The 22,175-nt window shown below is 56.9% G+C and overlaps 2 protein-coding genes and 1 long non-coding RNA gene across 5 annotated transcripts; 1 reads left to right on the top strand and 2 right to left on the bottom strand.

Annotated features, from left to right (window-relative positions):
- Positions 1 to 2,180: 2,180 nt before the first annotated feature.
- LOC128311753 (uncharacterized) lies at positions 2,181 to 9,862 on the bottom strand. Its single transcript, XR_008290303.1, has 2 exons — positions 9,120 to 9,862; positions 2,181 to 4,665 (listed from the first exon to the last, which is right to left on the bottom strand). It is a non-coding gene; the product is annotated as an uncharacterized LOC128311753 (long non-coding RNA).
- A 501-nt stretch (positions 9,863 to 10,363) lies between these two features.
- CCDC86 (coiled-coil domain containing 86) lies at positions 10,364 to 16,886 on the top strand. Its single transcript, XM_015075470.3, has 4 exons — positions 10,364 to 11,205; positions 14,007 to 14,136; positions 15,803 to 15,877; positions 16,072 to 16,886. Exons 1-4 carry the CDS (start codon positions 10,445 to 10,447, stop codon positions 16,189 to 16,191), a joined length of 1,086 nt encoding a protein of 361 aa, XP_014930956.3. The 5' UTR covers positions 10,364 to 10,444; the 3' UTR covers positions 16,192 to 16,886.
- Positions 16,887 to 17,527: 641 nt separating this feature from the next.
- PTGDR2 (prostaglandin D2 receptor 2) lies at positions 17,528 to 21,625 on the bottom strand. 3 transcript variants are annotated; one of them, XM_027045026.2, is made up of 3 exons: positions 21,411 to 21,624; positions 20,609 to 20,675; positions 17,528 to 19,341 (listed from the first exon to the last, which is right to left on the bottom strand). In XM_027045026.2, exon 3 carries the CDS (start codon positions 19,331 to 19,333, stop codon positions 18,131 to 18,133), a length of 1,203 nt encoding a protein of 400 aa, XP_026900827.1. In that variant the 5' UTR covers positions 19,334 to 19,341; positions 20,609 to 20,675; positions 21,411 to 21,624; the 3' UTR covers positions 17,528 to 18,130. The 3 variants fall into 3 exon arrangements, with proteins under 3 accessions (XP_026900827.1, XP_026900829.1, XP_026900826.1); XM_027045028.2 differs by lacking the exon at positions 20,609 to 20,675 and having other exon boundaries at positions 21,411 to 21,625; XM_027045025.2 differs by having other exon boundaries at positions 20,609 to 21,624.
- Between the last annotated feature and the right edge of the window lie 550 nt (positions 21,626 to 22,175).

Here is a 22,175-nt window from a genome sequence, read left to right as displayed (position 1 = left end):
CTCTTGATTTCGGCTCAGGTCGTGATCTCACAGTTTGTGGGTTCGAGCCCCACATCAGGCTCCACACTGTGCAGAGCCTGCTTGGGATTCTCTCTCTCCCTCTCTCTCTCTCTCTGCCCCTCCCCTGCTCTCTGTCAATAGTACTGCCTGCCGTGCAGATCAGAAATACTTGGTACCCTTCAAATTAATAATCTTCCAATATTTGTGCAACGTTAACTTGGGGTGGAAAAAAATCATTTTCCCATAGATAAAAATTGTAACGCTCTTTCTTCATGGTCGAAATGGAGTTGTATGCACCGACCAGAACTCCGGTTTATTTGGAATTGTCTTTCCTGGTTCTCCTCTCCCGCATGTAACACAAAGCTGGATGGAGCGCATCACTCGGTTGCCAACGGCAGAGTGACTTTCCGGGGGAGCAAACACGTCTCTTTCTATATAGAGTCTCCACGGGGCGCCTGGGTGGCTCAGTGGGTTAAGCGTCTAGCTTCGGCTCAGGTCATGATCTCGCGGTTTGTGGGCTCGAGCCCTGCGTTGGGCTCTGTGCTGACAGCTCAGAGCCTGGAGCCTGCTGCAGATTCTGTGTCTCCTTCCCTCTCTGCCCCTCCCCTGCTTGCGCTCTCTCTCTCTCCACCTCTCTCTCTCTCTCTCAAAAATAAACATTAAGAATTGTTTTTCAAATATAAAAATAGTCTCCACTTGTCTGCAGGTGTTCATGGTTTACTCTCTATAGTTATTCTGTCTGTAGTTTCTTTGCAACCAAAAACTTTTGTGGAGACATTTAAAGTCTCGCGGATGCGATCTTGGTAAACACCTCTTTGCTGTGCATTAATTGGTTTCGGAATCTGGGCTGCCTGGCAATGCCCGCCCCAACCCCCCGGGGGCTGCCAGCAGGCTGGTCTCATGGCTGGACAGGCCAGTGGACACGGTAATTTGCGATGCACATCAAAAAATACCCCCCTACCCCCACTGACATGTGCCAGTGCTAGGGAGGAGAAAGCTTTCTATTTAAGGGTATTATCCACTTATGTACTTACTTATCTGTTTAAGAGTATTTTGGCAAAAGGGACACGGATTTCCTTTCCACCAGCTCCATGAGGACCTACAGGTGGAAACCTGAGTCAACAGGCAGCAGATTTCTGGTAAATCCCTATGAGGTTTCAGTGTTCCTCTGAGTCAGTGCCTGGAAGCTGCCCACCTGGACCTGCCTCCTCCAAGAAGTCCTCCCTGATAGCCCCTCATCCTCAGGAACCTCAGCTGGTGAAACCTGATCGGTTTTGCCCCTGGGCCTCACTTGCCTACTTGGGTTGGCTGCCTCACAGGCTTCAGCTGGTCTCAGCTAGAGGACAGCATCCCTGTCTTACGCTGGTTTGTGCACCTGTGACATCCAGAACATGCCAGGCAGCAAAGACAGTTTGCTGGAATCGATCTCTTATGTGTTGACTGATTCTAAATCCCTCTAGAGAGTGTCCAGGAACAAAGTCCTTGAACAAACCCCTTTTGTATGCACCTAAAGACCCCCTACCACTCATCATACATTTAGCAATTTTTTTTTAATTTTGAGAAAAGGTTGGGACTCTTAACTATTCACTCTTAATTCTTTTATTTATTTATTTATTTATTTATTTATTTTAGTTTTTTTAAACGTTTATTTATTTTTGTAAGACAGAGAGCACGAGTGGGGAAAGGGCAGAGAGAGAGCAAGACAGAATCTGAAGCAGGCTCCAGGCTCTGAGCTGTCAGCACAGAGCCCGACACGGGACTTGAACCCACGAACTGGGAGATCATGACCTGAGCCAAAGTCTGGCGCTTAACTGACTGAGCCACCCAGGCGCTCCAACCCTTAATTATTTTAAATGTTCCCGATTCTCATCATTCTCTATTCTATTCTCCACTATGATTCTCAAGAAATCCCTACCACAGTGTGAGCTGGCCGTTGTCCAGAAAATAATGGTACATTATCATAACAAGTATCCCAGGTAAAGTTAATAAATCTCTCTTGAGAAACCATCATCCAAAATTGTGCCGGCTTGATGTGTCATCTTTATCGACTCATTCATTCAATAATATTTATTGGGGAACTACTAAGTACTCTGGGAATACAGTAACAAACATGATAGGAAAAAAATCCCATCCACAGGGCACCAACATGCTAGTCGGTGGGAAATAATAAACAAGTAAGCGTGTAATACATACTAATTTATTGTAACTAAAGAACAAGGGAAGCTTGCCCACCCAATCTGCTTCCAATAAAGTCATCAGGCTGATTAGGCACCATCCCTGCCAATCACATCTGCTCCAAGAGAGGGCGCAAGATGTTCCCCCTTGAGGTAGACACCTGATTGTAAGCAAATACTTTCTGTTGCAGTTACCATTGCTTCATAACAAACAACCCCAAAACCCAGTGATGTAAAACATCCATTTGATTACGCTCATAGGTCCTGCAGTGCAGAACCTGGCATAGTGGGGAGAGTGGCCTCTGCTCCATGATTTCGGGGACCTCTGCTGGAAAGATGCAAAATCGGGAGTCACCTGACAGGTGGGGGCTAGGATGATCTGGAAGCATCTTGGCTCATGCCTGGCAGATGATGTGGTTGTCGGCTGGAACACCTTCACTGGCCTCTCCATGCGGTTGGCGCATAGGACGATAGGGCTTCCTCACAACATGGCGGCTGAGTTCCCAGAGTGAGCGTGCCACGAGAGCCGGGCAGACGTGCATGACATTCTTACGGTCTGGCCTCAGAAGTCACACACCAGGGGCGCCGGGGTGGCTCAGTCGGTTGAGCGTCCGACTTCGGCTCAGGTCATGATCTCACAGTCTGTGAGTTCGAGCCCCGCATCGGGCTCTGTGCTGATGGCTCAGAGCCTGGAGCCTGCTTCCGATTCTGTGTCTCCCTCTCTCTCTGCCCCTCCCCCATTCAAGCTCTGTCTCTCTCTGTCTCAAAAATAAAAAAAAAAAAAAAGAAGTCACACACCATACTCTTTTGGCCAAAGCAATCACAAAGGTCCTTCTAGGTTTGGATGTAGGAGAGACGAAGGCCCCGCTACTCAAGGGAAGAGGTGTCAAGGTCACACTGGAAGAAGAGGACGTGGATAGCAGATACCGTTGCTGCCAACTTTAGAAAATGCGGTCTCCCACCCCTTCTGTCTCTAATCTCAAAAGGGGAAAAAAAAAAAAAAAAAAAAAGCAGGGTATCCGAATCTGCCCAGAGCCATCTCGCAGGTAGAGGGCTAAAACCACTCGGGCAGAGAGTGATAATATCTGGGCATTGTGTGATATTTTATTTTGAACTGAAAGTAACACAGCCTGCTCTCTATGCAAGGTGTGCAATTTTTTAATGACCTAAAATGTCTGTCTCCGGGCTTATTCTTTTTTTTTTTTTTTCAACGTTTATTTATTTTTGGGACAGAGAGAGACAGAGCATGAATGGGGAAGGGGCAGAGAGAGAGGGAGACACAGAATCGGAAACAGGCTCCAGGCTCTGAGCCATCAGCCCAGAGCCTGACGCGGGGCTCGAACTCCCGGACCGAGAGATCGTGACCTGGCTGAAGTCGGACGCTTAACCGACTGCGCCACCCAGGCGCTCCCCGGGCTTAATCTTGATGTAGGTCCAATGGCTAAAACACAAGAGCAGGGAGGTACGGGTGAAGGCCACACGCTTTGGGGGCGGAGCACTGCGTTCAAATCCTCTCTGCGCCTTTTGCCAGCTGCCTGTTCCTGGACAAGTTCCTTCTCTAAAAACCCAGGTGGTGGGAGCAACTTCCCGAGGGGGCTGTTGCCACAGCCTCCATGCTTGGTAACCACTCTGACAGGATCTCGGTCATCTGAATTTCCAGGGGCGCCTGGGTGGCTCAGTCGGTTAAGCATCCAACTCTTGACTTCGGCTCACATCACAGTCTCAGTCGGTGGGGTCGAGCCCTACATCTGTCGGCACAGAGCCTGCTTGGAATTCTCTCCCTCTCTCTCTACCCCTTCCCCACCCATGCTTCCTCTCTCTCTCAAATAAAAACATAACACGTTTAAAAAAAAAAAATAAACTTCCAGGGACATTGGTATGGTTTTGTGTATTTTCCATCCACTGCAATAAAATACCTTCTCGTAAATTGCTACAATCTTTATGTCCTGAAAATTCACCGTAAACGATATGCTTTTAAAAGCTGTAAACGTCTGTAAACAAACAGACCTGTTTGTTTCTACAATGGCTGTTCCGCAGAACAAGCCTTGGGGTGGGAGATCCAGAAAAACGAGCCTGGCAGATCCAGTGGGGGTGTCAGGGGCAGCGACTCCATCTTGCACCTGGGGAGTTTGAGGTTCTGGAAGGCGCGTGAGAAGAACAAAGAAGCAAGACCGTTGGCTCGGGGGACACCTCATCTCACTAATCTGACACTGAGTGAGCCAGCTCAGTCTGATTCGGGGCTGGTCGCAGTACACAGCTGGAGGGTGCAGAGGTGGTGAGAACTGAGATTTCCTGGCCACGGGGCCTGCAGACCCCACCTTCAAACAGGGACCACCTCGCTGGTCTGTGCTTCAGGAAAGGAGCCTCATGCTTTGCTCCTTGGTCACCAAGGCCAGGTGTCCAGGGGTTGCCATGGAGATGAGGGCTGCCATCTTGGTTGGGGGAGGCATCCCTCCCTGGAGCAGATATCCCGCCAAGGAAAGGCCAGAGCCTAGAAAGACAAATAAAACATTAGGGGAAATGAAAGTAGAAGAATTAGCGATCGGGGAGGAAGGGAGGGGAGGTGACTCACTGTGAAACTCTGCACCCAGGCAGATCTCGGAACTGAGAGTCGTGGGTGGGGACATGGGAACATCTCTCCGCCAAGTTCTCCATCCCCACACAAGGATGAAGCCCCCAGCTGTCACCCGCTGATGCGTGTCCAAGGCCTGTAGCCCTGCCTCCTAGACACAACCTTCAGGAGCAGAGATGGCTCCTGGCCAGGGCTGGGCAGCCAGATTTCGACTTACACGTCCTGAGTTCAGGTTCTGCCACCTTCCATTTGCGCGTGGGCTGGCAGGTCACGTGACCTCTCCGCGATGCTATTTCCTCACCTGGACACTAGGGAAAATGATTCCCGCTCCGCCTTCCTCCGAGGAAAGTTTCAAGATTCGAGGGTTGAATATCTGCGCCCCCAAGACAATGCAGGCGCCCTCCCGGGAGAGGCCACAACTGCCCTGCTCGCTGCTATACGCAGAGCTCCGGCCACAGAGCAAACACTCAATAAATATTTGGTGGATCACTAAATGACAAGGTGGTGGTGAGCCTGGCCCCACCCCGTCTGGGAAAGTGAAGCGGGAAAGCTCTTCCTGCACCACTGAGCTTAGAGAAATGCAGCCTCTCAGGCCTACTCCGGACCAACCGAATCACAATTTATGGGGCCAGGGCCCAGACTGGATTTCAACACCTCCCTAGGGTTCCGATGCTCCCCGACATTTGTTTGCTGTTTGCAATGCTTGCCGGGGAGAGCTCAAGGTGGGGTACGAGCTGCCGTGGCCCCCTCCCCGGGGACTCTCCCTCCCACCTGGCACAGGTGTTCATTCCCCAGCCCACCCCCACCCCTTCTTGGACCTGCCTGGAGACAGGGGGACATGCTGTGGTGGCTGGCACAGGGAGGAGGTCTTGTCTTCTGGGGGGGCAGGGGGGGTAGGTCTGCCCCTTCCTGTTTTAGCAGAACCTGCAGCTGCTGTGGGGGATGAGGAGATAAGCTTTGAAGGTACCCAAGAACTTTGCAGAGTGGCCCCTTCCCCATCCAGTCAGCTTCTCTGTCCCCCGGCAACGCCCCGTGGGACAGCTGGGAGGCCTCACACCAAGGGCCCCAGGTGCCACTCCCCCCAACCCCCACCAACACCCTCTTCCCCGGCCCCTCTGCTGAGGTCTCTGCCCTGCTCCTCCTGAGGCCCTGAGAGTCAGTGCGAGCTTCTGGGAACACACAGGAGATGAGCATCTGAGATAAGCACCCCTGATAAGAACTGACACCATAACCCTTGTCCTGTCGCACGTTCTCAGTAGGGTCTGATTCAAGGTTTCTAGAAGCAGCAGTTCACACACGCAAAGGGGGAGGGGAGCAGACACTGAAGGAGGGGGCGAGCTGGATCTCCAGCAGGTCAAAGCCAAATGCAGCCAGGCCAAGTGACAAAGCCCGCCCCTGTCCAGGAGAGCCAACGGCTCACGTCCAGGATCCAGGGGACGGCAGCTGGAACGAGACTGAGGGTCTCCGTTGATGGCTGGCCATCAGGAAGAGGATGGGGACCCAGCCACCCTGATGGGAGTCGTGGAGCAGGGAGGTGACAAATGCACTCAGCTCTCCATGGGGCAGTCAACCCTGGGGGCCTGCGGGAGCACTGGACACCACATTCTGGAAGGTTGTAGAGCACTGCTGTCTCTCCCGGAGGTTTACTGTGTTGTCTGAGGACAGCTGGAGGAGAGGGAGACATTTGGCCTGGAAGAAGACAACCCTGGGGAAACTACAGGAAAGCTGCCTTCAAATGCATGACAGACCTCTGAGTGGAAGGGCGGCCCAGCCCCACAACACCTCCGCCTGTCCTCACTCCAGCCACAGTGGGCCACGTCCCACGGCCAGCCGCCCACCCACCTCCCCCGACTAAGGAACCCCTTCTACGTCCTCAGCTCCCCCTGCCTCCACTCCTGGCTCAGCGATGGGACAGTAAGAGTGTGGGTGTGGCATCAGGAGGCCCCAAGCTCCAGTCCTATCCTTCCCTCCGTGTCACTCTCCCCAAGTGTCACCCTCTGCCAAATCACAACCCCTCCCAGCCTTGGATTTCCCTGTCAGGAAACCCGGACGTTCACCTCCCACCTGGCTCAGGTGTCCGGTCCCAGCCCACCCCCCGCAGGGTGGCAGTGAGCTTCTCCCTTGTTCCCTCATTTGGCAAGTGCTCGTCTCGTCCCAGCAGTCACCCGCTTGCACCGACATCCCATGGGACCGAGCAAGCACCCAGGAGAGGCCTGGCATTTGGGGACTGCCTGGTTAGTGCTGCTGGTGACCACAGGACCCGTTCCCTGGCCACCTCTGATCTCGATTCCGAGCAGAGGACCGTACAGATACGGGTCCCTGACATCTGGAGACGGCCGAGTCCTCTCACTGCAGCACCTGTGGCTGGCTGGGGACCGATGGCTCAGAGGAGAACACCCGATCCATATCTCTGTGGGTGCATGGTTTTCTGCAGTCAGCAGATCTCGGGTTACATAAGTAAGGCGAATAGTGCCGATATAGCACGCTCTGCCCACTGTGCGAGGCGCACAGAGCCACAGCTGGCCCGTGGGGCAACCAGGCGCCCAGCACCATGGTGCACGGACCAGGATCAGCATGAAGAAGAGGCAAGCAAGGCAGCTAAGCATCCCAGCTCTGGAACTGTAATCCTAGCACCTCAGTGTGTAGCTGTGTGACTTCAGGCAAGCACCTTGGCCTTCCTGTGCCTCGATTTCCTTAGCCAGATAATGGGGAGATTCACTCCTTTAAAAAAAAATTTTTTTTAATGGTTTATTCATTTTTTGAGAGAGAGCACGAGCAGGGGAAGGTCAGAGGGAGAGAGGCAGGCACAGCGTCTGAAGCAGGTTCCAGGCTCTGAGCTGTTGGCACACAGCCTAACGCGGGGCTTGAACCCAAAAACCACAAGATCACGACCTGAGCTGAAGTCAGACACTTAATCAACTGAGCCACCCAGGCACCCCACCCCCCCATGGAGATTTACTCTTAAGAGTTGTGGCTCTGTGGTCAGACAGCTGGTGTGGATCCCCCTCCACCACTTATTTGCCGTGTGACCTTTATAAGTGTCCCACCCTCTCTGTGCCTCAGTTTCTTTATCTCTGGGAAATGGAGTAATATCAATAGCACCTGCTTCACAGGGGTGAGGATTAAGTAGGTTTGTATAGAGCAAGCCCTTGAAAGAACGCCGGGCCCAATAATTGCTCACCCCAGTGTTTTAGGCTGGGTTCTTCCACAGCGACTCGGAGACAAGGACTTACATGCAAATAGTCTATTCAGAAAATGAGCCCAGCAGGGGCACCTGGGTGGCTCAGTCGGTTAAGCAGCTGACTGTGGGCTTCAGCTCACGCATGTCTCACGGTTCGTGGGTTTGAGCCCCACGTCGGGCTCTGCGCTGACAGTGCAAGCCTGCTTGGGATTCTCTCTCTCTCTTTCTCTGTCTCTCTCTCTGCCCCTCCCCCCCCCCAATAAATAAATAACCTTAAAAAAGAACAGAAAATGACCTGGGCAACACCTATAAGGGAGTGGGAAAGCAGGGACCAGGAAAAAGTCAAAAGAGAGTGTCTCTGCAGACCACTGGGGCTCAGTCCTGCTGGGGGCCTCTGTGGAGGGGGGTAGAACCCCTCAGCATCCTTTCCCTGCCCCCAAGGGCAAGAAGGCTGGGATGGTTGCAGTAGGAAGCAAGGGAGTCCCAGCAGTGACCACCGCATCAGGCTTCTCTGAAAACTTCAGGCCTCTCCCCTGGGCCTCTGAGCACCATTTATAATGACACTGACAAAACTGAGCTCAGGAGGGAGTGGAGGGTTCTGGGCCAGAATTCGCTTGATGCCTAGGTTGATGAAGGGTCTCCACGTGGATTCAAAACATGTCTGTAAAACATCTCCCTTTCTCACACCACCCTAGTAGGGATCTGACGCCACCCTCTGAAGTATTTTAAGCAGGGCCTGTGGGGATCCGATCCAACTGGCATTTGTGAGTGACCCCTCCAGCTGAGGACAGGAGTTCAGGACGCAGGGAGCAGAAACTGGCCTGGAGCAGGCCTGGTCCAGTTTCCACCAGCCACCCTGGTCATGCACACTGGGCTCAATTCTGAATGGCGGGCCATTTGGCCTCCAGGCTGGAGCAAAGAATTTAAGGAACTAGAGCCGGGGGCTAGGAGAGCTGGGTGAGGAGGGGTCCTAGCTGCTTCTGCAGTGAGGAGCTGAGCTGGGCAGAGCCACTGCAGGGCCTTCCATGGCCCGGGAACAGGAGGGTGCTGAGCCTACAGATGGAAGGACCAGGAAGGTAAGAGGCTGACACGTGATTACCGCACGAGAGTGCAACTATTTCTGATGACATGAAGGGATGGTGGAGAAGCCTCCCTAACCCTTAGGGAGGGGGTTTCAACAGGCCGAACTCACCAGGATGCATCTTGGATGCCGTGGGGCACCAGCCAAGGGGCAACGGGTATTAAGGGATTCTCAGTCCACTTTTCCATCCTCCAGAAACCTTTGTCTGGGTTTTCCTCCTCCTCACCTCCTCCTTCATCAGCACTCAAGACACCCTGGGCCCAGTCTGACACTCACTCCCGCTCCAGTGTTAGCAGAGTGACTCAGCGGGTAGGGGCAGTGCTCAGGGCCTGGACTTCTGCTCTGCCTTCTGTGTCCCCTGAGCACCCCTGGACAGCTTCCCAGGCCCTCTCATAACCCCTCAGCTGGAGAAAGAGTGGTCTGTAAAAGAAGCCAGTGGGACAGCCGGACAGGGGTCCTGGGATCCCTGCGGGACATCCCCAGGCAGTTCTAAGGAAACACTGAAGAAGATCTGGGATACAGCTCGGCAGCTTCCAAGGTGTTCATCATCAGACTCACGCTGTGAGTGAACCAAAACTTCCTCTTGGGTCTCATGCAGCAGAAGGGAGAAGGCAGGCTCACACCCTGCAGCAAGGACCTCTGCCTTGGCTAAAAAGCAGCTCAGTGATGATCTGAGCACTGTTTCCAGAACTGAGGCTGAAGGTGCAATTGGGCCACAGGACAAAAGGTGGTGCATCTTACCAGCACCTCAACTTCACGCATGAATGTTGAAAATGTTGAAAAGGGAGAGCCATAGATACTTAAGCACGGGATGGGAGAAGGGAAGAAAGGGTTACCTTTAACATGCAACTCAAGACTTACATTTCCCGCTTCTGGGATTCGCTACAGAGCATTAACTCTGGTGGTTATGAGTACTCCGTCAGGATGATTCTCGATACACTAAGCTCGTGCAAAATCACCCATATTATAAATGAGAAAATTGAGGCCCCGAGAGTGGGACCCCTGTCCAATTAATGGCACAGGAGTGAGTTCGCCGCAAAGTTTCCACCCAGCCTTGCCTACAGGCGCCCTGGACCTCTTCCCAATCCTCGTCTCCCCCGGGAACGGGTCACCCACCCCCTTCCCTTCTCTGCCTGCACACTCTTTTCCTCCACCCCGGGGGAGTAAGATTGCACGAAAGGCAAACGCAGCCCACAAACGAGCCATCCCCCCGGGGGTAAATGCGCCAAAGCGCTTTGCGCACGCGCCTTGTAAGCCCAGCCCCCTCGGGCCGTCGATCCCGCCTCTCCGCCCAACACCGACCGGGTCTCCGCGGCAACAGCCCCTCCTGCCCCACGCTGATAGGGCGGCCCCTGACGTCATAGGACCGCGCCGGTAGCCGCAGAGACGGTCGCGGCTGCACGTGGCTGAAATTTGGCAACTTAACAGGCCCCACCATGGATACACCGCTCAGGCGCAGCCGGCGGCTGGAAGGCCTAAACCCTGAGTGCCCCGACACCCCCGGCTCAGTTTTACAGGCGAGACGGGCCCTTGTGGAGTTCAGGTCGGACCCAGAAGAAACGAGGGAGCCCGGGTCACCTCGGAGTGCGCGGCAACCCGGCCTGGAGTCCCCCCGACGTCAGCCGGAGACAAGCCCGGGATCGCCTATTCTACCGCAGGGTGCAGGCTTGGGGTCCCCCCGAAGGGAGCCAGAGCCGGGCCCAGGGTCCCTCCAGCGCCAGCAAGATCCAGGCCCGGAGTCGCCCCCAATACTTACGGAGTCGGGTCCAGAATCCCCCGGATTTCAGCCAAAGCTAAGTGGGGAGTCCGCAGAGTCCTCCCAGGCCCAAGAAGAACTGGACTCGGAGTTGGCCCTGAATAAGAAGGAGCTGGCCCCGGGGTCTCCCCGACATCAGCTGCAGCCGGGCCCAGCATCACCAGAGCCTTACCTGGGTCAGCAAGCGCCGGGTCCGGAGCCCTCGCGGCCACTACAGGAGCTGACAGCGCAGTCACCCGGCTCCCCCCGGGGTCAGCATGAGCCGAGCAAGCCACCTCCGGCCGGCGAGACGGTGAGAGGCGGCCTCGGGGCAAAGAAGCGGACGAGCTCTTCAGCCCAGGCCCCAGCGTCCAAGAAGTTGAAGGAGGTGGAGGAGGTTCCTGTAATCCCTAAGGGAAAGCCCAAATCGGGGCGTGTGTGGAAGGACCGCTCCAAGAAAAGGTGAAGTTGGAGACCGCGGGGCAGGGGTGTGGTTCTCTGTGGTGTTGGGGTGCCAGTGCCGCCTGGAGACGGGCCCTGGGTTGGAGAGAGCTCACATTTTGGGGGTCTCACACAAACAGCTAATTATAATCAGAATGTGGTAAAATGCCCCGGGAACCCAGGGAGGGTGAGACCGTGCCCTGGAAGGTTATGTGATGCTTTCCTCCTCAGAGTACCTGTGGACCTCTCCTGTAACACCTTATTTGTGTTTTCCTTCAGCAAGCATTATCTTTGCCCTCTGCCTACCGAGGGAAGCGGAAGCGAGTAAAGCAGCCATAACTTGATAAAAAGCCGGGAGGCCTTCACCATCTTGTATCTGTTAACAGTTATTTGTCTCTGTGATAAGAAGTATTACGAAGCCCTGAGTGTATAGAATACTGCTAAGCATCTTGGTGAGGGTTGGCCAGGGCAAAGGCCTTGCAAAGAGAGGGACCGGCACGCGTCGTGCCATTTAGTCTGCACATGAGTACCGTGAAGCAGCTGGTGTTAAGATTCTGCTCGTTTTACATATGAGGAAATCAAGGCTGTGGGGAGAAATGGAGGGGGGGAGGGGATATCCAACGCTAGGAGGTCAGGGGTGAAAGCCAAGAGACCAGTAAGGAGGCAGTTGTAGTAGAAATACAACAGGTTCAGAAGCTGCAGGCCGGGCTTGTGGATAAGAGCCAGAGGGCCGTTGAATTGATGTCTGGGGTCTTTGAGGAAGCAGCTTCGGCGGGTGGTGAGTGGGCCCAGAGACCGGCGAGGTAGCATCTGCAGCAGGAGGTATCCGAAAGGAGGCCTGCGGAGGGAGGCAGTCAGCTGGGAAGGCCTGGTCGCAGCCCCACCTTCCAGACTGATGTCAAATGGCATCTGCACAGGACTCCTTGGGTGTGTCGTCTTCCTTCTCTGAAGGGTGGCGTTTATTGGGTACATACCATGCGCTAAATGCTTCTCCAGCCTTGTCTCCATTGATCATCCCACACCCTTTGGAACAGGAGCCATTCTCGTCTCCGTATAACGTGGGAAGTCGCCGAAACCCAGGCTACCTCGCCCAAGGTCACTCAAGTAGTAGGCAGTGGATTCAGGCCCTGAAACCCAGGCCGGCCTGCCTGCCTGCCTGCCTGCCTTCAACCTCCAGGTAAAGCCAGTGCTCTGGAACCGCACCGCCCCAGTAGCTGAGCCGCTGGGCACATGTGGCGATTTAAATTTAAGTGGATTAAAATTTAAGAACCCCCAAATTCCGATTCCTCCGTCACACCAACCACATTTCACATGCTCAGCTGACAGAGCGACTGGAGGCCACCTTACAGGACCACGTAAATACAGAGCATTTGCAGCATTACAGACAGTTCTGCCGGGCTGTGCTGCTCTAGAAACATGCAGCATTATGTCCTGGGGCTCTGTGTGTGTCCAAGTCCCCACTTCCTTGTCCCTTTGGGTTTCTCGCAACTGGGGTAGGGAGGAAGTCTGTGCTCAGCCCCGTCCTTTTGGCCTTAGGAAGCCAGGTCTTCAGCACCGGGTCCTTGGGGAGAGGGCGAAGGAGCAGTGTGTGTGTGTGTGTGTGTGTGTGTGTGTGTGTGTGTGTGTGTGTGTAGGGGCGGGGAGTGTTCTCGGGTCAGAACTCGGCCGAAGGCGGACAGGCCTGGGGTCAAGGTCCAGGCTGTGCATACCAGACTCCTGTGGAGCAAGAAGGCGGGGAGATGACCCAGGAGAGCAGAATTGATTGACCTTTCCCCACGGTGGGGAATGGGCTCTGCCCTGTGTGCACCACAGCCTTCAGAGGCTGGGGCGGGCCCGCTGACCTCCTGTGACCACTTGGGGTCCCATATAAGGGACCAAGAAGCGGATGAAAGTGGATGAAAAAGAGCTCTTTTTCATCCAAGAAGTGGATGAAAAAGAGCTCTTTCAGAAGTCAAGAAATGGGTAGGGGAGGCAAAAAGGCCACTAGGAGAGGATCTGCTAAGGAGAAAAGGCCCACGGGACACCCAGGAAGACTTTAGATAGTTCAAGGAGAAAGACCTATGGAAAAGGGGAGAGCATAGCTAAGTGAACCCCCATGGTCTCATCACCTGCTCAACTTTCTTTTTCTTCCTGCAGTATTTTCCAGCACATCCTAGATGGATCATTCCACATGTACATCCTTGCAGTATGCATTCTAACAGAGACCATCCCGTTTGTCCTGTGACTGTAATGTCACTCTCACACTCAGGAACACCAGGACGTCCCCGATACCTTCTAATGCTACTGCCCCTTTTACATTCCCCCTACTGGGGAGAGAGATTCTGAAGAGTTCGTTACAGAGGCCCCTCACCACCCGCGCTGTTCTGAAACAGAACAGGCCGGCCCTGGAGGGAGCCCTATCTCCAGAAGCATTAGCACCCAAGCTGACTTTGCTTGGTGGAAGCAGCAGAACTTTACAGAAAGGCTGTGTGGTCTGGACTATGGTCATAGACAGCCTTCAGTCTTGACTGCCGTTCAGGTACAAGGTGACCTTGGGCGATGATTCAACCTCTTTGAGCCTTGGTTTGCTCCTCTGTTGAATGGAGAGGACAAAAGTACCTGTCCCAGAGACCCATAACTAGGGCTTAAGAAATGGCAGCCGGCATGAGTGGGGTCCATTCCTGCCCCAAGTTTCTGCAGACCCGGAGGGCTGACTGCCTGGCAAGCAGGCAGGTAGGGATGTCATTCTCCCTGGGTTCTGGGGTAGAAGGTCCAGAGCCGAGAAGAGAGTGGGCATTGGTGCCCCCCACGGACTACAAGAATGCCCGTCATCTCCCACACAGGTTCTCCCAGATGGTTCAGGACAAGCCCCTACGCACATCCTGGCAGCGGAAGATGAAGGACCGGCAAGAGAGGAAGCTGGCCAAGGACTTTGCTCGGCACCTGGAGGAGGAGAAGGAGAGACGCCGGCAGGTGAGGGGCCAGCCAGCCGGGCTGAGGCTGGAGCTCAGGGGCCTGATACGGTGACTGCTGTGATAGGCCTGGGTGGGGGAGAGGGGGACTCCCACCTGTGCCCAGAGGGAGGCAGGGCACCAGGCTAGAAGCAGAAGTGGGGTCTGGGACTCCAGGTAGGGAAGCCCAGTGGAACGTCCAGCTTTGCCCAGGGCTCCATACGACACTCGATGATGGGGAAGAGCCCGGGACGAGGCCCCCCCAGTGGCCCTCACTGATGAGAAGCATTTGGTGAGATGGGCTGAGGGTCCTTGCTCAGGTGGAAAAGCTTCATCCCCGGAATCGTTGCCATCGTTCTCCAAGAAGCAGCCATCATGCATCAGCAAAGTGGATACCCCACACGTTCCTCCGGCTGTCTCCCGGACGTTCTTCCCCAGGCCAGAAATGCCCTCTCAGAGGTTCCCGATCTCCGGGAAGCCCCAAGGTGGCACACAGAGAATATGGGTCAGGGACCATCACACCAGGACTGGCATTACTGGAGGAATGTCACTTGCCTAGTGATCCCAGGGTCACCGGAGGAGTGAAGCACCTCACCCCGAGTCCGCTCACTGAGGGAAAGGGCTGAGCCAGTCATTCCGTCATCTGTCGCCTGCTTCGAGCCGCCCCAGCTTGGCCCGTGGCCGAGGCCCTGCAGATACCGAAGCGGCTGCCGTGTGCCAAGTCCTTGTCTCACTTCCTGTGTGGCCCTGACTCCCTCTTGGGCAACACAGGCCTTCTTGTCACCGCCCCTCAGGAACGCCCCTGCCCAGCCCCCAGCCCAGCCGGTCCCCTGATGGGAGCCCAAGTCTCACTTCTCCTTTCTCCCCCGGGGGCCCGGGCCGCCTCTGTTCCGCTGAGAGGCCAGGCGAGGCTCCTGACCATACAGCGGCCTCGGGGCCGACATCCCCTCGGGCCCCACCAGCGACAGCAGTCACCACAGACAGAAGACACTGGACTCCCCATTCCCAATACAGACTCCAACTAGATTCATCTTTGAAGTGCTCCCAGGAGGCCGGGTACCATTCCAGGGCCGGTGCATGTACTCACTCATTTATTCCTCAGGACACTCCTATGTAACCCTCCTCACTTTGAAGATGGGGCATTGAGGCACAGAGAGGTTAAACGAGTTGGCCAAGGTCACCCATCTGGAAGTAGCAGAGTCGAGATTTGAGCCGGGGCCAGATAGCTCGGGAGCCTCTTCTCCATAGCCTCCGCCCTTCCCAGCCCCACGCCTGGACGAACCTTAGGGGAGACCCTGAGGAGGTGGGAGTGAGGGAGAGGGCCAGGCCACCCCTCTTCCCTGGCATTTGATGAGGGGCTGGTGCCAGGGGCCGTGGTGCGCATGCCCGAGTTTCCAGGTAGGGAACCACCTGTGTCTTCCCTCCCCCGACCATCCTCCTAACTAAGCCGCATAACCAGGCACCTGCCTTGTCCGCTGCAGTCAGGAACTTCCTGCCGTCGTGGGCCTCTCGTCCCACGGGCATACCTCTTCGCTGGCCCTCCCCCGCCACACCACCAGCGACAGTCGGGCAGGGGTGAGAGGGCCTTTCCTCCTCCCTGGGAACTCAGCCAGCTCTCACTCTGGGGCCTAAGAGACCGGGGCTGCCTCGGCTCCTAGACCCAAATCCCCGTCCTCCGTGTGTTCCAGGAGAAGAAACAGCGCCGGGCCGAGAACCTGAAACGCCGCCTGGAGAATGAGCGGAGGGCAGAGGTCGTCCAAGTGGTGAGTGTTGTCTGGCTCGGGGGACCTGAACCACGGCCAGGCTGGGCGCTGTGTTCGAGAGACTTCAGCAGCCCTGCCTCGCGGCCTCCGCTCCTGCTGCGTATGACCCAGGCCCCCGTGGGGAGGCCTCCCTTCCCGGGGCGCAGGGCAGAGACTACAACCGCACTGACGCCTTCTCCTCACCCCACCCCCAGATCCGAAACCCTGCCAAACTCAAGCGGGCAAAGAAGAAGCAGCTTCGCTCCATCGAGAAGCGGGACACGCTGGCGCTGCTGCAGAAGCAGCCCCCCCAGCGGCCAGCAGCCAAGGTCTGAGTCCGGGACACTTAGAGGCCGTCTGTGGCCCACCACTGTGTCAGACACCGCACTTCTCCGGCCGCTGGTCACGTGCCTCTGCGGGTCTCGGCCCTGCAACTCTAGCCCCACTCCACCCCACCCCACCCCAGAGGGGCTCTGAGCCTTTGAGGACTCTGGGCCCGGCAGAGACTAGAGGAGGGAAGAGGTTCAGCACCCCCCGCCTCCTTCCCCCTCCTTCTTCAAGTGCCTTGCAACCAAGAAGAGTAAATTCTCTGGTTCCTCGGGGAGCTAACATCTGGAGGGTGATTCCCCAAATGTGTGTTTCTGTCTCAAGGTCATGGGTCCAACCCAGGCCAGGAGGCTGCAGTTAGGAACCGGTTCCCCTCACACCATCCCAATGGCTGCTCTGGGTCCCTCTGCAGCCCACTGACCCTGTCGCCCGGCAGACTGAACCCAGCTCCCCTTCCTTTTCCACACTGAAGGATTAAGGCAGGGAGGTTGCAGGGAGCCAGGTTCCCCCAGCTCCCTCTCACCTGTACCGGACGCTGCAGAAGCCCCAGAGATTGGATTCACGCCACGCAGGCTGCATCAAAGATATTTATTGAAACACTGCTGTATACAGGCTCAATTCTAGGTATTGGAGAATATAAAGGCCCCTGCCCACAAGGAGCTTTCATTCTGACGGAGAAAATCTAATAAACAAGGAAACGGCATTGTGCGTCACGCGGCGACAAGTGAGGGGAGGCTGGCAGGGCGCATGGTGAGGTGTTAAGAGGGGTGTCTGTTCAGCCAGCTGTGCATCTACTATCCGTTTGCTGAGCACTTACTGTGGGCAAGGCCCAGCACCGTGGCAAACGGTAAGCTGGCCAGCCCAGTCTCCAGGACCCCAGCCAGGAGTGGCACAGGCAGCACTGGACCGAGAGCCTAAGAGGGTTTCTCTGCTCTCCCACAGACGTTTCATCCACCAGTTACTGGCAGCAACTCTGTGCCTGGCCTCGGGACAGACCTAAGCGCAGCGATCTTTGTCCTCCAGTCCATGGTGGCAGAGGAAGCACGCGGCACAGTGGATGTGCTACAAGAGAAGGACGAGCTACCCCTTATATCTGCACATTGGAAGGCACAGCTGCCCAGTGGCTGCTAGTCGGGAGGTGGGTTGCAAAGATTTGGGGATTACCAGCATTGCCCACAGGGCATCTCATGGAATACCAGGCCTATACAGGTGTCAGATTCGCAAGGAAATGTCCCGTGCTGGGGTCTCCGAGGCTGCTGTACACGTTGAAATACTAAACAATGAGAAGACCTTCAGCAAAGATGCCCGTTGCATTTGGGTTAGCCCCGGTTGACCACGAAAGGCCTTGCTTTTCTACCTGGGGCAGTGGAACGTGTGATGGTTCATGGTCAGCGTGCAGACCCTGCACTTGGGGCACGTGGATGAACCTCCACGTGCCTCAGTCTGATCATGGAACCTACCGTCCAGATTGTGAGATAAAGCGTCTAGCTCAGTACACGGTGGCTGAGGGACTAAATGAAGAGGTTAGACCAGGCCAGTGCTTCCCAAACCTTTCCCCTCTGTCTTCTACCCCAAAACCCATCACTGGTTTCATGTGAAAACACTCCCCTCCCTCCCCCTCCCACCATCTGACAAAGTTGAGCTTCCGGGGGAGTGTGTCCTGCGTGCCTCGGGAGTCCACTGCCCAGTCGGAGAAATCTTGTGGTTTTCACTGTGTTGCCCCTGCGCCGACTTCGTCTCCAGGGAGCTTGCTAGAAATGCAGAATCTGGGCGTCCCGCCCCGCCTGCCGCCTGCCTAGGATTCTGAGAAAGACCGAGGAGGCCGAGGAGGCCGGGCGCTGCAAAATGCAGATCCCTGGGTCGCTGCCTGACGTCGCCCTCGGGACGCTCTCGCTCGGCACCGCCGCCCTCCTTTGCCTCCCGGGCCGGCGAGCCCCGTCCGCCCTCTTACCCCGAGGTGGTGCTCAGCGCCCGGTTCAGGGGGCCGCTCTCGTCCTGGGACCGGGCCCGGGCCCTCTGCGCGGACGCCAGGCGGCCGCAGCACAGCCAGGCGAGCAGGCGCGGGGGCCCGGCGGCCGGGCGGCCGGGGGCGGGGCGGGGGGCGGGGCGGGGGCCGGAGACGCGGCGGCGGCGGCTGCTCCCCAAGCCGCCCAGCTCGCTGTCGTCCAGCAGCACGCTCTCCAGCACGCTCCGCAGCGAGCGCCGCAGCTTGCGCAGCACGTCGGGGCACGTGAGCACGTAGAGCAGCGGGTTGACCACGCTGTTGATGAAGGCCAGGCTGGTGACGAAGGGCAGGCCGCGCCACACGAGCGGCCGCAGCGTCGCGTCGGCGTGCGCGCGCGCCTCCAGCAGGCTGAACACGTGGTAGGGCCCCCAGCAGAGCGCGAAGGCCGCCACCACGGCCGCCACCAGGCGCACGAAGCGGCTGGGCCGCCGGCGGCCGCGGTGGCGCAGCTGCACGCTCACGACCGCGTGGCTGGAGGCGATGATGGCCAGCGGCACGACGAAGGCCAGCAGGAACTTGCTGACGGCCAGGGCCGCCTGGCGCGAGTTGCACGTGGCGTCGCGGTCGGGCCCCGGGTTCAGGAGCAGCACGTTGTAGTAGCACATGATGCGGCCGTCCAGCCGCGGGATGGTGTCCCGGAACACGAAGTAGGGCACCGTGTTGAGGACGGCCAGGGCCCAGAGCACCAGGCAGACCCTGTGGGCCGCGGCCACCGTGCGGTGGTTCTGCGCCCACACGGGCCGCACCACCTGCAGGCAGCGGTCCAGGCTGATGGCGCTGAGCAGGAAGCCGCTGGCGAACATGTTGAGGAAGAAGACGGAGGAGTACAGCTTGCAGAAGGTGGTGCCCAGCTCCCACGAGTGGCCCACGGCCAGGAAGTAAGTGAAGAAGGGCAGGGAGGCGGTGGCCAGCAGGTCGGACAGCGCCAGGTGCAGCACCCAGGTGGTGACCACGGTCTGGCGCATGCGGCAGCCCACCACGAAGAGGATGAGTCCGTTCTCCGCCAGGCCCAGCAGCGAGGCCAGCCCGTGCAGCAGCACTGACACGTGGTCCATGTAGCGGATGCTGGAGTTGCTGTGGCTTTGGATGCGGCTCATCTGCTCCAGGATGGGGCAGAGCGGCTTCAGCGTGACGTTGGCAGACATGGCCAGCTCTGCGGTGGAGAGGAGGGGGTGCTGAGGTAGGCAGAGCGAGGGCAGCAGGGGACCCCCCTCCCCAGGGGATAGGAACCTGACCTATGAATGGTATAGATGAGGCCACCGGGCACCAGTGACATTGAGCCAAGGCAGTCAGGTGGGGGAATAACATCCCAGCTGCACGCCCTTGGGTGAGCCATTTAACCTTCCTGGGCCTGCTTTCTCCTCTGGGACACAGGCATCTGTCATAACAAGACCTAGCTCATAGGGCTGTTGGGAGTGTTCAATGAGCTAATATACATAAACGTTTAGAGCGGAGCCTGGCACACAGGAAGCACTGCGTCAGTATTGTGACTGTTGTTAGCAGGTCCCCTAAGGTCACACACGAGGCCAGGCCATGCAGGACTCCCAATCCCCCGGGGCCACTGGGGCACAAACAAGGCCCCACCTGAAGGACGGGGGTGAGTCAGCCGGCCTGGGGGATGGGAGTGGAAGGAAGAGGCTGTGCCTTTAAGACATGCGCCCTCCCTGTCCACAGCACCCCCAGATCTTGCCTCTCTGCAGCTTCTCTGTGCAGCCCTTTGCTCCCACAACCGTGGCGTGTGGGGTATGTTGACTTTGACCGGTGGAGCCAGCCCCTCCTCTCATAGTTGGAGAGGAAATAAGATAAGAGGAGGGAGAGAGCTAGGCATGAGAACTACCAGACTGGGGCTCTGGAGGCCCAATGGGGCTGAAAGACTGCCATCTGCCCAAGGGCGCCGGGCCACCCTCCTGCCCCAGGAAACCCATTCCTTTACTGACGCATTCATTCAGCAGGTAGTGATTGAGAAACTACTCAGGTAAGCGCTGGGGAAGCCAGCCTCTGGCAGATGTGCGGACACCCCAGATGTGCACACCCACAGCTTCATCAAAACCCCAAGACTTCCTGATGTGAGGCTGGTTGAGATCCACAAGGGCAGGGGGGCAGGGGGGTGGTGGGGGAGGCTGCCGGCAGGAGGCATAGGATGGCTGGCAGGGACTGGGAATTCAGATTGTCCTGAGGCCCCACTATGCGCCAGAGATTCCAGTAGGTCCTTTACATAAGCGCTCTCTTGCTCAGGACTCTAGAAAAAAGGCACTAGACCTTCACTCCATCCCATTTTACAGGCGTGGAAGCCGAGGCTCAAGCCACCCAAATAACAGACAAGCGTGGAAGCAACAGTTTAACGCTCACTGTGTTCCCTTTCCTCTACCTCTGCCGTAAGCAAGAAGAGAAGGAAGCGGGGGGTGGTCTTCAGTACTCACATTTCCAGGGGTAACACTGTTGGCCGGGATGAGAAAACCCACAGTCTTCTCCAGGTAGCATGGGCCTCTGGAAGGCGAGGCCCCAAGAGATCAGACTAGACCCTTCCAAGCAGATGAGCCCCAGGATCGCAGGCAGGTCGGGGCGGGGGGAGCAGTTGGGCCCGTGCTCCCCAAGAATGCTTAGGCTTCTCAAGCTTTACAGTTTGCAGAACAATTACACTCGCGGTGACCCTGTGAGACCCCATTTTTCGGAAGAGAAAACTGAGGTCCAGAGAAGCATAGCAACTTGCCCACCATTCCTCAGCTGCAGTGGTACAGCTGGGACTCCACCCTGCAGACAGATGAATGCCATCCCCTCTCTGCACTGGAACATTCCCTTCAGCGCAGCAGCCTCTTGCCAGGTCTCATGGGGATGCTCAGAGAGCACAGTCCTGCTACACCCTGGGGACCCATCGGGATCAGTCTTTCTGGCTGCATGGAGTCGGCCCCCAGCCTCCCGGGAGTCTTATGGAGCCCAGCAGCCAGGGTCCTGCTTTGGGCGGGGGTTAGGGGCAGGGAATGCAAGCTTTTAGAGTCAGTTACCCTAAGACTGCCCCTGTCATCCTCCCACCCAGACTGCTGTGAGTCTGGAAAGAGAGGCTTTGGTGCTTACCCCTGTGCCCTCTGCTTCTCTGAGCAGTGTGTCCCCTCCAGTCTTCGGGAAATCCAGCCCTCTGCCATCCTGACTGTTAAAACTGTGCCTTCATGGATCCAGAGAGGGCACTAAGGCTGCCGAGCCCCTGGGCTATTATTGCTTCCTTACCTGGGCACAGAAGGAGCACAGGATTCCAGCCCCAGAGACAGCTTCTGGTGGCAGCCAGACGAGTCACCGAGTCACCGAGTCACCAGCAGGCAGAGGCAGGGGAGTGGGGCTGAGGGAGGAAATAGCTATCAGCTCCGGAGTGTGTGTGCGCGTGTGTGTGCGTGCGTGCATGTGTGCGTGTGTGTGTGTGTGTGTGTGTGTGTGTGTGTGTGTGTGTTTAGGGGTGGGGTCTGGGGAGGCGGGGACAGCGGAGGCTGACTTGTCACACTGGTATTCCAGTAACATTTATCTCCATCAATGGGAAAGGGACGTAACTGCCGGCAGCCCGTGCTCAACCCCCTCCCTTTACACAGGAGATTTGGCAGAAGCCCCAGGTCGGTACGCGTGCCCGTGGGGGAATGGGAGTGTGCATCGGGGGCTGCATTTTCGAGCAACCGCTGTGTGGGAGAGAGGCATGAGGAAGAGGACATCTTGGGCACATGTCCACCGTCCTGGCTGCCCTCTCCTCACCCCAGAATCCTCAGGAAGGCAGGGCGCGGCAGTGGGCAGAGCGGGGCCGGGCCAGCCCTGCAGCCGCAGCTGGGAGGTGAGCCACTTCCGCTTGCCAGGCCGGGTTTGGCCATCCGTGAGCAGAGCGACAGCGTCTACCTTGAAGGCTTGGCAGCGAGGTGCCTCCGTTCACAGAGCGCCCCGCACACGGGAGGTGCTCTTAGAAGTCCGTCCTTGTCCCCTCCGGGGAGGAAATGGGTAGAGGCTATAGGGCGA

The sequence above is a fragment of the Acinonyx jubatus genome, chromosome D1 (genome assembly GCF_027475565.1).
Source record: "Acinonyx jubatus isolate Ajub_Pintada_27869175 chromosome D1, VMU_Ajub_asm_v1.0, whole genome shotgun sequence".
Lineage (NCBI taxonomy): Eukaryota > Metazoa > Chordata > Mammalia > Carnivora > Felidae > Acinonyx > Acinonyx jubatus.
This window is presented reverse-complemented; position numbering and strand designations above follow the sequence as displayed.

Coding starts and splice junctions, on each gene's coding strand:
- CCDC86 (XM_015075470.3), top strand. CDS start 10,445: ATGGATACACCGCTCAGGCGCAGCCGGCGGCTGGAAGGCCTAAACCCT. Junction 11,206..14,006: donor AAGGACCGCTCCAAGAAAAG/GTGAAGTTGGAG, acceptor TCTCCCACACAG/GTTCTCCCAGATGGTTCAGG. Junction 14,137..15,802: donor AGAAGGAGAGACGCCGGCAG/GTGAGGGGCCAG, acceptor CGTGTGTTCCAG/GAGAAGAAACAGCGCCGGGC.
- PTGDR2 (XM_027045028.2), bottom strand. CDS start 19,333: ATGTCTGCCAACGTCACGCTGAAGCCGCTCTGCCCCATCCTGGAGCAG.